At 34.8% G+C, this 17292-nt stretch overlaps 1 protein-coding gene and 1 long non-coding RNA gene across 7 annotated transcripts in view; one reads left to right on the forward strand and one right to left on the reverse strand.

Moving 5' to 3' along the window:
• Nucleotides 1-17292, forward strand: part of LOC136853416 (uncharacterized) — a 147330-nt gene that overhangs the window by 63654 nt on the left and 66384 nt on the right. The window lies entirely within an intron of this gene.
• The window catches only part of LOC136853415 (uncharacterized), a 439436-nt gene continuing 433991 nt past the window's right edge, over nucleotides 11848-17292 (reverse strand). For all 5 annotated transcript variants that reach the window (XM_067128926.1, XM_067128924.1, XM_067128925.1 and 2 more), the window contains one exon: nucleotides 11848-16920. In XM_067128926.1, coding sequence (XP_066985027.1) covers nucleotides 14194-16920 — 2727 coding nt within the window. In that variant the 3' untranslated portion in view covers nucleotides 11848-14193. The remainder of the gene's footprint in view (nucleotides 16921-17292) is intronic.

Here is a 17292-nt window from a genome sequence, read left to right on the forward strand (position 1 = left end):
TACCCTTTTTTTTTCCTCGTAGTTGCAGCCTTGGCATGATTCTCTGTCACTATTTCACCGGCTGACACGGGACTGGACTCAGAAAAGGGATTTTGACAAAGGAAAAATCTATTTCTGAGGAAGGTCCCGTGTCACCCGTGACCCTCCCTGACTCACCTATTGCTCTCCCCTTTTTGCACATGCCAAGTCTGGGGTTAGTGCTAGCATGGAATGAGGTAGGTGGCGCTGGTGTCGCCGAGCTGGCGGGTGTTGGTGTAGGGGCTGTAACGGCTCACCGCTCTGTTCTGGGGTTTTGATAGGGAGAGATCTTTCGAGTAAGTTTCCGTGGTAGTGATCTTTCACTCACCCTTCGTTATACCGACGTCTAGCACATTATTTACACTAGCCATCAATAATATAGTTAAAACACTTCCAAAAGATGTAAACAAATAGCTTATATGTTGATGATTTTGCCATTTTTACACTTCAAGTTGCGCCACATCCAAAGAATCTTAAATATTTCCATAAATAAAATTGAACAATGGGCATTATCTGTTGGATTTAAATTTTCTGATGAAAAAACACAAGCAATAGTATTTTACAGGGATAAACGTTGGCTCAGAAACGAAAATATAGTTCTTACCATGAATAACACTCCCATCCAATTTTATCCAGAAGTCAAACTCTTAGGCTTATATTTTGACAATCATTTGAACTGGGAAGCCCATGTAAGACATACCAAAGTAAAGGCCTTAAAATATTTAAATATATTAAAAAAATTAGCTCACACTTCATGGGGTGCTGACAGAGATATTTTATTGAAACTTTATAAGGCTACAGTTCTACCAATATTAGAATATGGCAGTCCAATTTATAGTTCTGCTAGTGAGACTATTCTCAAAATGCTAGATCCAGTACATCACCTTGGGATTCGTTAGCCACCGGAGCATTCAAATCATCACCAGTCAATCCTTGATTGTAGAAAGTGGAGAAATGCCACTATCTTATAAATTCAAAATAACAACGATGTGCAGAGGTTTAAAAATTATAAATAGTCCAGCAAAAACAAAAATTTATTTAAAAACCAGATTGTTTCTGGAATACAAAAATTACCCCATCCTTCCCTATTAGAGCTAATAGATTATTTATTAACAATGATCTTTATAATATTAGATTTTACAATTTTAACAAAATAATGCCTCCATGGATGATAAGTGCTCCCCAGATATGTAACAAAAACTATGTACAATACCAGTTAATAAATTGAATAACCCACTTGCTATGAAACTGTGTGCTCTGGAACATATCAAAGTACATAGTAATAATCATTTATATACTGATGGTTCCAAAGATGATATGGGAGTTGGACTCGCTGTTTATGGAAACAATATAAAGAGCCAAGCCTCTTTACATAACAAAGCATCAGTGTTCACTGCTGAATTACTAGCAATAAAAACAGCATTAACAACTATATATGAAAACCAGTTTAATGAAGTAACCATCTTTAGCGATTCACTAAGTTCAATAAATGCAATAAACTCTTATACTCCAAAAATCAAATTGTAAATGAAATTAGACATACATTACATGAAATGAAAATGCAAAAGATATCTGTTACTCTATGTTGGATACCATCTCACATAGGATTAGAAGGCAATGAAAAAGCTGACACCTATGCAAAAGAGGCTAGAACACTCCCAATATCAGCAGAATTATTACCATTAGAAGATTATACTAGATACAGTAAAGCGGTGATTAAGAAGAAATGGCAAAATAACTGGAGGGAAAGCAATCTTAACAATAAATTAAGAGAAATAAAAGAAACTGTAGACCCGTGGCCATCATCCTATCAGAATTGCCGCAGGTTTTCAGTAATGTTGACACGGCTAAGAATTGGTCACACTAAACTGACACATGGTTACCTGATGAATAACCCCCATGCCCCTATACCTATGTGCGAAATATGTAATGTACAAATAACAGTAAAGCATATTTTAAAGGTATGTCCAAAATATAGAATCCAAAGAGACATTTTATTTAGAAGATATTCCTTTAAAGATATACTGTCAGAAAATGACAAAATTTCCACTTTTTAATATTTTAAAATTCCTTAAATTTAATCATTTATACGATAAAATATAAAATTCATAGAATAATTTACAATATATTCCTAATTAACTTAATTAGTTCTTAGATTAACATATGTCGCTAGGTTTAATTAAATTATTAGCGTTTAAATAGCTTGTCTAATCCTTCGGGTCAGCCCTAGGAGAGTTAATATTAACTCAGTGGTCTGGTTAAACTAACGTTAAAAAAAAAAAAAATCAGACGCAACGCTGAAATTGTTGGATCCAATTCACAGCGAAGGCCTTAGAATATGTTCAGAACCTTTAGATATCACCAACATCATCTTTACACGTCGAATGTGGTGAACCACCACTCTCTCGCCATAGAGAGTTTGTAACAGTGAAGAGTGCGCTGAGAATTCAGACAAGTGATTCTCCAACAAAAAATGATTTGAATTAAGAGATGTATTCACAAACAATCATTCACCACCTTTCCCTATTAGAGATAGAAGACCGTTTGAGTCACTGAATATAAATATGCAATTGCCTTCAGTAGTAAAATCACCTCTTCCTTGGACTATGAATAAAATAAGAATTTGCACATACTTAAGATATTTATCAAAAGCTACACATATACCCCCAGAACATCATAGACAACCTACAATAGAGCATATAAGCCGAAAAAGGTCCACATTACTCAATATACACAGATGGATCTAAATTAGAGTTGCTGCAATATCCCAAGACAAAGTGTATCATTTCTCTCTACCTGATAATGCCTTGGTATTTACAGCTGAGTTATGTGCCATAGCATTAGCTATAAAAATAATTAAAGAAACCTCACGTAATAATTTTGTGATTTTTAGCAACTCTAGAAGTGCCATTGAAGCCATTCAGTTACAAACCAAAAATAACATTGTACAAGAAATAAAGTTATTTCTCCATAAGTTATATAGTGGAAAAATATTGAAATATGTTGGATTCCTGCATGTAGGGATTAAGGGAAATGAAGAGGCTGATAAAGCAGCTGAAGAAGCAGCCCATATGACAAGATTGAATGTAAATATCCCTGTTAACGATTATATAACACATATAAAAGTAGGGATTATAAACAAATGGCAAAGTAAATGGAATGAAGAACCTGAAATTAATAAGTTGAAGGAAATAAAACCTGGAGTTAAAAATGGAGTTCATCATACCAAAGAGAGAGGCATGCACAAGTAATTCTGACACGTCTGAATTGGCCATACTTCTAACACACAGACACTTAATGAGCAGCCCACATGAATCAGCTCCTGAATGCTTGGAATGCAAAGTGATAATAACGGTTAAACATGTATGATGCAAATATCCAAAAATAGCTAACATTGGTTATCAACTTTTGGAAATGCATCGATCGTGTTTATCAGAGTCTGCAGCATTTTCAATTGACCCAATATTAATATTCATGAGGAAGTGTAAATTAATTAATAAATTATAGAAAGTAATTTATGAAAATACAAAAGCCCACTGTGAACTACAGGCAGTCCCCGGTTTACGACGGTTTCAGGTTACGACGCTTTTCAAATATATTCATCAGAAATTATTTCCTGGCTTACGACGCATGTTCGACATTACGACACGCTGCAGCATCATCCGACGGAAGAAATATGGCCCCAAAATGGCAGAATAATCATAATTTGAAGGTTTTTTTGATGTAAATTAATAATGCAGTTTACATCGTTTTCATGAGCATTAAAAGTAAGGTTTTTCTTATGATTTTTGACGATTTTCGACGATGTTCCGGCTACTGGATTTTCGGTTACGACGCCTTAAGAACGGAACCCCGTCGTAAACCGGGACCGCCTGTAATATGTATATATAAAAATCCAAATTTAAAAATGTTACTGTATTCTGATTTTTATCATAACTCAGTTTTATTTATTTTTTCTTTTTTTGTGGTGCAGATGGAAACTTGAGTAGATGTATTTAATGTTTGCATGTGTTCTAGTGTGAAACATATGCCTTTTGCATATTTTTGAAGTTTCATTATTCATTCATCATATAGTCCCAAGGCTTAGCCTATAGCTTAGACTGGACTCCATTTCATTTTAATCCTTTGGGCCAGCCCTATGAGAGCTGTTAATCAGCTCAGTGGTCTGGTTAAACTATTTTAATAATAATAATAATTCACCTTTATACCCTTTGTGGGCCATAATCTCATTAACTGTTTTGTAGCTTGTTGTCCAATGATTCCAACTCAATCTTTTTCAGTATCTTGGTTTTGAATGGTTGCATGACCCAAGGTTTAGTAGCCTGAATTTCATGATTTATTCAGTCAATTTATATTGGTAGTACACTTTTGTGGTTTTGAATGGATGAAGGTGACCCAGGGTTTTGTAGCCTGAATTTCGTGATTTATTTACATTCAGTTCGTATTGGTAATGCATTTTAAGAAATGCAATTGATTTTCTTTCATTCCATTATTTTAAATTTTTCAAACAGTGTTTCTAAGGTGTAATGAATAAGTCTCTCTTTGAATATGAATTTATTGTAAAAATGTACACTAGTTACTTTGAAGTATATTGTGTGGGACACTGATGCCAGTTAATGACTTAAAATAAATAACATTAGTACAGTACAGTATTACAGCAAAATAAATACACGTGTTAAGCCCTGACTTACTGAACAAGATTATAAAAAATATTTATAAAGCGTCAATTACTTGCAGAATGCCGTTTCACTTCATTATGCAAACAGCACCATTTGAGCCAAACAGAAATGCTTGGCAGAAAACTGCATTTCAACTCTGAGGAGTTGAGATGTCAATTCTTCAGAAAACATATTTAAAAATTTACAAATTATATAGCTCCTCCAGATCTCCATATAAGTCGTCTGAACATTCTCAAGCACAAGATACTGTGCCTAAGGCCTTCAAATACAGCTCAGAAGAGATATTGTAAGGTTCTTAAAATACTACTGTTTTCATAAAAAGCTATTCAACTTTTAAGTTGACAAATAAAAGCTGGATTTCAACATAATCTGTTTTGGGAGTATGGTAGATATATCCCAAAATGCTTTAAGACTTTACATAAGAAACGTCAAGGTCAACAGACATAGAAATTAACATAAAAAGTTCTAGAGAATCTTAGTAACACAGTACTAATAAGCAACCCTTATGAAATACTAATGAAAGATGAAGAATTGCAATCAATAGACTCTGAAGAGGAAGAAAATCATGCTGACGAAACAAGAAGAAAACGAGGTAGAGAAATAATTTCTCCCCCAAAAACTCAGGTTAACACTAATGACACCAAGAAGAAAAAAATGCCCAAACTCAACAGGAAAACATCCACTAATTTAGATAACATTGATGAAATAAGTCCTTCACCAGTGTTTCCAAGTAAATTTCAAGACAAAATTCAATCAATCCAAGTAAGGCAAAATGATAATTGTGAGTGTCAATAGTAGAGCCAAGAAGGTGTAACACCAATAAACTGAACCCTCATCATGAACGATGTGGATGCCATAAGTGTTTTACAATATTGCAAAGAAACAAACCCTAAATAAGGAAAAATTGACAAACGTAAGGAAATTTCCAACGAAAAGATAATACTCTCAAGTCAGCTAGAATTACATACCAAAGATTGTATGTGTATTGGACACTTGCTATATTATCGTGAGAGTAAAATAGCAGTATTAGACAATTTCTAGCCAGGACAAGAAGAAATTAAATTATCTATTGATTCAGAAGGTTTACACAGAAATGTCAACAAACCAAAAGAAAAAATTAAATCTAGTTAAGAGAATAATTACTCCATTGCTTAAAAATTATTAAAAAAATTAATAATCAACTATACAAAATCATTTAACTTACATCCCATTCAATTATACTATTATTCAATGGAACATGGGTGAAATACAAAGACTCCTAAAACAACATGAACCAATGTGCATATGTTTACAACATGTTAATGATCCAGTTCCATCAATATGTAATTACTTTGTAGCCTCCTCCGTTTCAGGAGAAGGCAAGTTAGGAACAGCAATATATGTTCATAATCATGTAACGTATGATAAAATTACAGTTAATAGTAATTCATTTCAAATTTCTTCAATTCGCCTGCATCTAACAAACAAATCTAGCTTTTTAGTCTGCAATCTTTATAATCAACCTAATGAAAATTATGATATGGCTGATTTATCAAACATTTTATCACAGTTCAATGAGCCTATTTTAGTTTTAGGTGATTTTAATGCTCACCACGCTTTATGGGATGCCAGTATCATAGATACAGATAGAGCAGGTAAAGACATAGAAAACCTAATACTTAATTACAGCTATTGTTGTTTAAATGAAAATGAAAACCCCAACATACTAAAAACTCATGGGGACCCTATCACCTGTAGACCTGTCTATTTGTTCCACCTCATTAGTAGACAGATTGGAGTGGAATACTCTAGATGATCTAACAAATTCTGTATTTTATTAAACAGGCCAACCCAGATTCAGTTCCTAAGGTTCATGATATTCGAGCAGTTGCTACTTCCATTAATTACTTTCATAATATGGATTTCTCAGAACTATCTAAATACACGGGTTGGAAATCACCTCTAGTGTTTAAACGCCACTATTTAAAATCGCTCGAAGCCCTGAAATTTTCTACCATAGCTGTGGGAAGTGTCATCTCCCCACCTTAACCAATCATATCCTTATCCTCCTTTCCCCCCCGCCCGCCTGCCTCATTTACTTCTCTGCTTATCCTCCTGGTTGATCATGCCTCACTGCCTTGCTCCTCATATTGATGTATCTTGTCTCTGTTGAGTGGAAACTGTAATCTGACATGTTACGATTGTATTTTCTTGTGGGGTACTGGGCGGTTTTTATTTTGCTCCATGTACCCCAGATATATGTATATGCACTGTATATTTTATTTACCATTTGATTTGATCTCTTACGTGTTTAGCTTAAGTTTACGTGTGTAGCTTTAAGATTGTGTATACCAATTAAGATTATATGTGCCATTGAACCTATGCAGTTTTCGTATGATATTATGCTTTAGTAGTGTTAAGTGGTTTTGGGGGCCCCTTCCCCGTCGTGCCGGGGACTTCCCCCACTCTTTCGTAATTTTAAGTCTTTGATGTGCCTTAGGTTTAGTGTTCTTCACACATGTAAGAGATTCCCTCATTAAACTGCTTTCGTAATTTATGTTTTTTCTTCAGATTACCTTGTTTCCTCGTAGTTTGCAGCCTTGGCATGATTCTCTGTCACTATTTCACCGGCTGACACGGGACTGGACTCAGAAAAGGGATTTTGACAAAGGAAAAATCTATTTCTGAGGAAGGTCCCGTGTCACCCGGTGACCCTCCCTGACTCACCTATTGCTCCCCCCACCTTTTTCTTGCACATGCCAAGTCTGGGGTTAGTGCTAGCATGGAATGAGGTAGGTGGCGCTGGTGTCGCCGAAAGAATCCTGGAGGTGTTGGTGTAGGGGCTGTAACGCTCACCGCTCTGTTCCGGGGTTTTGATAGGAGAGATCTTTCGAGTAAGTCTCTGTGGTAGTGATCTTTCACTCACCCTTCGTTATACCGACGTCTTCCTGGAGAAGACGCCGAACTGGGGGTAGTAACCCCAGCTTTCCTGAAAGCTCTTTTTCTGGTATATCTAGCATATTATACCTAGAAATTCGTGCTGTAATGGAATTTCACCGGTGACACGGGACCTTCCTCAGAAATAGATTTTTCCTTTGTCAAAATCCCTTTTCAAACTAGAATTGAAACAGTATTATCGGAAACATTTGAAATAAAAGAAGGTATCCTTCAAGGAAGCGTACTAAGCAGCACATTATTTACACTAGCCATCAATAATATAGTTAAAACACTTCCAAAAGATGTAAACAACAGCTTATATGTTGATGATTTTGCCATTTTTTACACTTCAAGCAACTTGCGCCACATCCAAAGAATCTTAAATATTTCCATAAATAAAATTGAACAATGGGCATTATCTGTTGGATTTAAATTTTCTGATGAAAAACACAAGCAATAGTATTTTACAGGGATAAACGTTGGCTCAGAAACGAAAATATAGTTCTTACCATGAATAACACTCCCATCCAATTTTATCCAGAAGTCAAACTCTTAGGCTTATATTTTGACAATCATTTGAACTGGGAAGCCCATGTAAGACATACCAAAGTAAAGGCCTTAAAATATTTAAATATATTAAAAAATTAGCTCACACTTCATGGGGTGCTGACAGAGATATTTTATTGAAACTTTATAAGGCTACAGTTCTACCAATATTAGAATATGGCAGTCCAATTTATAGTTCTGCTAGTGAGACTATTCTCAAAATGCTAGATCCAGTACATCACCTTGGGATTGGTTAGCCACCGGAGCATTCAAATCATCACCAGTCCAATCCTTTGATTGTAGAAAGTGGAGAAATGCCACTATCTTATAAATTCAAAATAACAACGATGTGCAGAGGTTTAAAAATTATAAATAGTCCAGCAAAAACCAAACATTTATTTAAAAACCAGATTGTTTCTGGAATACAAAATTACCTCATCCTTCCCTATTAGAGCTAATAGATTATTTATTAACAATGATCTTTATAATATTAGATTTTACAATTTTAACAAAATAATGCCTCCATGGATGATAAGTGCTCCCCAGATATGTAACAAACTATGTACAATACCAGTTAATAAATTGAATAACCCACTTGCTATGAAACTGTGTGCTCTGGAACATATCAAAGTACATAGTAATAATCATTTATATACTGATGGTTCCAAAGATGATATGGGAGTTGGACTCGCTGTTTATGGAAACAATATAAAGAGCCAAGCCTCTTTACATAACAAAGCATCAGTGTTCACTGCTGAATTACTAGCAATAAAAACAGCATTAACAACTATATATGAAAACCAGTTTAATGAAGTAACCATCTTTAGCGATTCACTAAGTTCAATAAATGCAATAAACTCTTATACTCCAAAAAAATCAAATTGTAAATGAAATTAGACATACATTACATGAAATGAAAATGCAAAAGATATCTGTTACTCTATGTTGGATACCATCTCACATAGGATTAGAAGGCAATGAAAAAGCTGACACCTATGCAAAAGAGGCTAGAACACTCCCAATATCAGCAGAATTATTACCATTAGAAGATTATACTAGATACAGTAAAGCGGTGATTAAGAAGAAATGGCAAAATAACTGGAGGGAAAGCAATCTTAACAATAAATTAAGAGAAATAAAAGAAACTGTAGACCATTGGCCATCATCCTATCAGAATTGCCGCAGGTTTTCAGTAATGTTGACACGGCTAAGAATTGGTCACACTAAACTGACACATGGTTACCTGATGAATAACCCCATGCCCCTATACCTATGTGCGAAATATGTAATGTACAATAACAGTAAAGCATATTTTAAAGGTATGTCCAAAATATAGAATCCAAAGAGACATTTTATTTAGAAGATATTCCTTTAAAGATATACTGTCAGAAAATGACAAAATTTCCACTTTTAATATTTTAAAATTCCTTAAATTTAATCATTTATACGATAAAATATAAAATTCATAGAATAATTTACAATATATTCTAATTAACTTAATTAGTTCTTAGATTAACATATGTCGCTAGGTTTAATTAAATTATTAGCGTTTAAATAGCTTGTCTAATCCCTCGGGTCAGCCCTAGGAGAGTTAATATTAACTCAGTGGTCTGGTTAAACTAACGTTAAAAAAAAATCAGACGCAACGCTGAAATTGTTGGATCCAATTCACAGCGAAGGCCTTAGAATATGTTCAGGAACCTTTAGATATCACCAACATCATCTTTACACGTCGAATGTGGTGAACCACCACTCTCTCGCCATAGAGAGTTTGTAACAGTGAAGAGTGCGCTGAGAATTCAGACAAGTGATTCTCCAACAAAAAAATTATTTGAATTAAGAGATGTATTCACAAACAATCATTCACCACCTGTCCCTATTAGAGATAGAAGACCGTTTGAGTCACTGAATATAAATATGCAATTGCCTTCAGTAGTAAAATCACCTCTTCCTTGGACTATGAATAAAATAAGAATTTGCACATACTTAAGATATTTATCAAAAAGCTACACATATACCCCCCAGAACATCATAGACAACCTACAATAGAGCATATAAGCCGAAAAGGTCCACATTACTCAATATACACAGATGGATCTAAATTAGAGCGTGCTGCAATATCCCAAGACAAAGTGTATCATTTCTCTCTACCTGATAATGCCTTGGTATTTACAGCTGAGTTATGTGCAATAGCATTAGCTATAAAAATAATTAAAGAAACCTCACGTAATAATTTTGTGATTTTTAGCAACTCTAGAAGTGCCATTGAAGCCATTCAGTTACAAACCAAAAAATAACATTGTACAAGAAATAAAGTTATTTCTCCATAAGTTATATAGTGGAAAAAATATTGAAATATGTTGGATTCCTGCACATGTAGGGATTAAGGGAAATGAAGAGGCTGATAAAGCAGCTGAAGAAGCAGCCCATATGACAAGATTGAATGTAAATATCCCTGTTAACGATTATATAACACATATAAAAGTAGGGATTATAAACAAATGGCAAAGTAAATGGAATGAAGAACCTGAAATTAATAAGTTGAAGGAAATAAAACCTGGAGTTAAAAAATGGAGTTCATCATACCAAAGAGAGAGGCATGCACAAGTAATTCTGACACGTCTGAATTGGCCATACTCGTCTAACACACAGACACTTAATGAGCAGCCCACATGAATCAGCTCCTGAATGCTTGGAATGCAAAGTGATAATAACGGTTAAACATGTATGATGCAAATATCCAAAAAAATAGCTAACATTGGTTATCAACTTTTGGAAATGCATCGATCGGCGAAATGTTATCAGAGTCTGCAGCATTTTCAATTGACCCAATATTAATATTCATGAGGAAGTGTAAATTAATTAAGCCCACTGGCAAATTATAGAAATTATTTCCTGGCTTAATTTATGACGCTGAAAATCCAAAAAATATGCCCAAAATGGCAAATAATCATAATTTGAATATAAACCAATAAAATGCAAATTTAAAAAAAGTGTTACTGTTTTTGATTCTGATGTTTTATCATAACTCAGTTATAAAAATCCAAATTAAAAATGTTATTTTTCTTTTTTTATCATAACTCAGTTTTATTTATTTTTTCTTTTTGGTGCAGATGGAAACTTGAGTAGATGTATTTAATGTTTGCATGTGTTCTAGTGTGGAAACATATGCCTTTTTGCATATTTTTGAAGTTTCATTATTCATTCATCATATAGTCCCAAGGCTTAGCCTATAGCTTAGACTGGACTCCATTTCATTTTAATCCTTTGGGCCAGCCCTATGAGAGCTGTTAATCAGCTCAGTGGTCTGGTTAAACTATTTTAATAATAATAATAATTCACCTTTATACCCTTGTGGGCCATAATCTCATTAACTGTTTTGTAGCTTGTTGTCCAATGATTCCAACTCAATCTTTTCAGTATCTTGGGTTTTGAATGGTTGCATGACCCAAGGTTTAGTAGCCTGAATTTCATGATTTATTCAGTCAATTTATATTGGTAGTACACTTTTGTGGTTTTGAATGGATGAAGGTGACCCAGGGTTTTGTAGCCTGAATTTCGTGATTTATTTACATTCAGTTCGTATTGGTAATGCACTTGTATTTTTAAGAAATGCAATTGATTTTCTTCATTCCATTATTTTAAATTTTTCAAACAGTGTTTCTAAGGTGTAATGAATAAGTCTCTCTTTGAATATGAATTTATTGTAAAATGTACACTAGTTACTTTGAAGTATATTGTGTGGGACACTGATGCCAGTTAATGACTTAAAATAAATAACATTAGTACAGTACAGTATTACAGCAAAATAAATACACGTGTTAAGCCCTGACTTACTGAACAAGATTATAAAAATATTTATAAAGCGTCAATTACTTGCAGAATGCCGTTTCACTTCATTATGCAAACAGCACCATTTGAGCCAAACAGAAATGCTTGGCAGAAAAATCTGCATTTCAACTCTGAGGAGTTGAGATGTCAATTCTTCAGAAAACATATTTAAAATTTACAAATTATATAGCTCCTCCAGATCTCCATATAAGTCGTCTGAACATTCTCAAGCACAAGATACTGTGCCTAAGGCCTTCAAATACAGCTCAGAAGAGATATTGTAAGGTTCTTTAAAATACTACTGTTTTCATAAAAGCTATTCAACTTTTTAAGTTGACAAATAAAAGCTGGATTTCAACATAATCTGTTTTGGGAGTATGGTAGATATATCCCAAAATGCTTTAAGACTTTACATAACAGCAGGCAATACATCTTGAACAAACTAGAGTTTATTTAGACTCTAAGAGTAGAGCCCTTCTGGTGACTCAGGCCAGCTATACAATTTTGGCACATTTAATTTACAACGTGGTCACAATCAAACAATTCAAAATATATGAGTAAGTACAACCTTTACAGTGTTACCTAAATAACAAAGCTGTTGACACTGTAGCAATAATAACATTTGGTATTTTAGATAATCAAATACAACATGTGAGGTTTTTGTATACATAAAAATTATTTTGACATCGACATGCAAAGTGACATACTTTCAGACAGCAGTCAATATACTGCTGATCCAATAAAAAAAGTACAGTACATATATGTATCAGATTTTAATATAGCTTTATAGCTTATCAAAATTATTTTGATTTGATACTAAATATATACTGTACATCCTGGCAAATCCTTAAAAAAATTATCAAAAGTTCAACACAACTGTGTAATATTGTTTTAAATATAGCACTCTAAATCTATGTACAATAAATCATTTTTCACAATGTCACAAGTTAATTTCTATATACTGAATATGTAATCACTATGTTATACAAAATGTACATAAATGCTGTTTTCCTTCTGAAAGGAATTAAAGGTTAATATACATCAGCCTCAAAAGAAGCATGCAATTAGCATCAATATAAAAAGTAGCTGCGGCATTAGGAGGCATTTTATATACAGCCAAGCCATTGGTCCTAAAAATTAACATTATTACCATACATTAATTTGGACAAGGCATAGCATTGCTACATATTACACAACCAATGATTCTGTTCATACAAGATTAGGAAAAAAGTTACATACATGTTACTAAAATTAAACTGACTTGTTTATTACATTACTACAACTGGAATCACAGCTTTTGAAGAACTGAACTGTCATAATTTATTTAATATATATATCTTATTCATTACATGTAGTAATTTATTCCCCAACTGTTTTCAAGTTCTGCCCTTGGTCAAAGAGTTCTGCCAAATATATTTCTCCATATATAAAATACTGACCAACAGGCAAAAGTTAAATTTTGAAAACACAATGTACTGTATTTGTGAATTAGAGCTGCACCTATATTCACATGTATTACATCACAGATACTGTGTAAAAAATTTACACATTAAATATTTGGACAAGAAATTAAATCACACAAAAATATTAACTGAAAAGTAACTAGTATCAGTAAAAGAACACATAAAAAGTGTGGCACTTTTTATAAATTGGCTTGAAATTAATAATAAAAAAAAAAACAGCAGAGCATGCTAATAATATATGACAGTCTTACAGACCACCCGCATTAGGATTTGTTGCATATAGTATTAGGTATTTAACAAGAATGAGAAAATTACTCAAGGAGGAGATGGCAGCTCAAAACTATTATCAGCACCATCTTATCTTTGAATTCAAGCTTTTAATATAAAACTTCAGCAGCAGTCATAGCATCAAGTATTTGGTAAAAGTTTGGTAGCCCATCATATCACATCATAATATACTCATGGCACAGTCATCAAGTCCATTGCACTTAAAGATGGACTACACAAAGTAGTATTTAATAGCCTATGGGTCAGCAGAGACATTGAGAGCTATTAAACCAATTTTTTTGTTCTATGAACAGAAATTCCTACGAAGTGGAGCTCATCCTCCAGAAAAACCAGAGAGCTTTGTTACACTAGCCTGGAGGGGTTTGTCCTTTTTCTCAGAACCTGTCCCTTTGACAAGAGATATTTTAATGGAATTGCTTGTTCAATTTCCTAAGAAGGTTAAACACAACTGATCATTTTATAACAGTCCTGGGTGTTGACAAAGTAATGTTTCTAGATACAACCTTTACTTTCTTCACTGGTGTTGCCGAGTCCCCAGCACTAACTTTCGATGATGATGATGTTGTAGGTCTCATGAAGGCAGGGATATCACCTTTCTTAGAGGATATACTTTTCATTGAACCCCCAGTTGACCTTCGTGTTGATAATTCTGGTTTAGGTGGTGAAGAACGGAAACTGGAAGAACGATCGACTAAAGGTTTTGATCCTGTGGACAAATGTGCTGTAGTCCGATTTATTCCACCAGCCCTACTGTTTCCAGAATTGGATCGTGACAAGTTTTCCTTAGAGCTTCCCGAGTCACCCCGTTTTACTTTGACTGATGTAGATGAATTTGGGGTTTTCCGTAAAGAGCCACTTGTGTTTCGACTACGACTATCATTTGTGGTAAGAGAGCGTACCTGAGCTGGAGCCAGTGGCCGTTTTGATCTAGTATTATTGTTGTTAATGTTATTAATTTTTCCTATACTTGAAGTCCGAACATTAGAAGATATACCTTTTCTCAAAGAACCTTCACTAGACTGTTTGCTGAGTGACCCTGTTGAGCGAGTGGAGTCTGCTCGAGACAGTGGGCGGTTAGGAGTAGCACCTCCTGAACTGTGAAGTGATCCAGAAGATCTTATGTGATCATCCAAAAACTGGGGCTGATTGGTGTCACCTTTTGGGCTACAAGGAGAGCTCTGAGTATTATCATAACTCTCACTGCCACGGTTCATACGAAGACTCTTTGTAAGGTTCTTAAAGGTTGAGGAATAGCCAGATATTTTTCCATGTGCCCTAATACTACTAGAATCAGATTTGTTACTGACCATACTGGCTGTGCTTGGTGATTTTGAGGGTGGTCGAGCAGGCCTCACTGTATTTACAGAAGCTGCTGAGGTTAACGATGACCGTGATGAACGCAGACTTGAACGTGAACCAGATTTTTCTGCTCTCTTAAATGCATTTAGGTTATTTTTATCAGCTGATTGACTTCTACTCTCAACATAATTTTCAATTTTAACATTACTTTGCTCAGCCTTCAAAGGATTATTTCTCTTGTCTACAGCAGAATCTCGAACATCACCAGTTGAGGATGCTCCTTGACTGGTTGAATCTGATTTCAAGCTTCCTGTATCTTCAAATCCTTCATCAACTTCTTTGGTTGAGTTACGATTTTTGCTTTTGGTGCCATTATCAATAAGAGACCTAGTTTGTCTTTCACCACGGCGAATGGTAGGAGTTTCTTTGGTGTCAAGTTTAGAAAACAATTTGCTAACCCCTCGAGAAGAGTCTCCAAATACTGAGCGTTTTTTAGTTTTCTCTTTCTCTTTGTCAAGAGCCTGTCGTACTTGTGAAGGATCAATGGCACTTCGAGCCCGATCTCTTCTCTCTCTTCGCAATTCACTAACTCCAGAAGTTGATCGGAAAGAGCCTCTTGTTTCAAGTCCACGAGCAACTGTGTCCTGCTTTTTGCGCTGAAGCCGTTCTGAGGCTGGAGGGTGAAGCTCATTTTTGGAATTTTTATTTTTGTGTTCTTCCATTGCACGTTGTACATCATATTTATCACCACTGGGTTTGAAACGCCGAGTGATTCGCTCTTTCCAAGTGTCTGTCTCTTGAGCCTTAGTACTACCTGATTCATCTTCTGTTTTAGTTTCTTTGATTCGCTGCCACCGTTTTAGTCGTGAATTTTTATCTTCATATTGTTCTTGAGGAATTTCAGTTGTTATAGCTTGATGTACATTTGTGTGAAGTTTTTCTACAGTTGATCCTTCTTCCTGAGGTATGTGCCGTTCTGGTGAAGCACGTGGTGTTTTACCTGATCCCTCACCTCTTGCTTTCTCAGCTTGATGTGAAGAATAGTCATTTTCATCATGGGATTCACCCTGCTTCAATTCTGATTTGTCTTGAGTCTTCTTATGCCTTAAAGTTTTCCGAACAGAGGAAAATCTGTCAAAATTACCATCTCCAAGACAATCATCATCACCAACAGAGGATGGACGCTCTTTCTGACGAGCAAGCATTTGTTCTGTCTCACTATCTCCATCTTTGGCCAAATCTGCTAATCTTTTAAAACGCTGAGAGCGTCTTGCAGAGCCTCTCTCATCAAGCTCACTGCCAGCTCCTTCATTTTCAGAGCTGTCAATACCAGACCTTAGTTTCTGTCTACCACCTTCATTATCAGAAGTAAATTTTCTTTCTCCCACCAGTGAACGTCTACCTTCACTTGTTAAGCTACGAAATCTAGAGATTCCTCGCCGCAAATCAAGATCTTCCACTTCCTCTTGCTCAGGATTCACCCATCTAGAATCAGAGGGTGATCGGAAGCTTCTCATTGTAAAAGCTCTTCTGGTTACTGGTGGGGTTTCAATATTCTCTGCATCTATTTCAATTTTATCCAATTTTCCTTCTTCTCTTGACGACCGTCGTAAATGACGAGGAATAGATGGTGGGAGAAGCTTTTGATCTTCATTATGGCTCTCTTTACGTTCTTCCTGTGCTTTCTCTTCATCTTCCTCTGGGAGCTCTACAGATTCAGTTCCTAAAGAGGAAATAGTTCCAGCTATATGAGAAGCTGGAAGCTTGTCCTTCAATTTTTGCTGTAATGCTGTCCTTAGGCTTGATGGTGTCATGGTGCGTGAATATACCCGCTTTTCACGCCTTGACTCTTCAGTGCTTCTGCCTGGGCTTGGCTCAATCTTTAAAGGAAATATAAATAAATTAATGTCACTGAAAAGATAATATAAAATATTTAAAATCCTTAAAATAAACTCGTTTCTAAATCTAAACCCTATGAGGGAATATCTGACTAAAAATTTTATATAATGTACGATTTATTGACATTGCATTTATTTCAGGATGATTAATGTAGTGTGAGAATAAAATCCAATTTTAATGGTTCATGGAGGCTGTATGCAAATTAATAAAATCAGTGTTACAAATAATTTATTTAACTATCGGGAAAACCTAATTCAAAACAGAATTTGGTTAAACCAGTAGTAACATGATTAAATATTGTCCATTGTAAGAAACTTTATTTAAATGCAAATAATTCATAAAATTCTGAAAAA

The sequence above is a fragment of the Macrobrachium rosenbergii genome, chromosome 27 (assembly GCF_040412425.1).
Source record: "Macrobrachium rosenbergii isolate ZJJX-2024 chromosome 27, ASM4041242v1, whole genome shotgun sequence".
Classification (NCBI taxonomy): Eukaryota; Metazoa; Arthropoda; class Malacostraca; order Decapoda; family Palaemonidae; genus Macrobrachium; species Macrobrachium rosenbergii.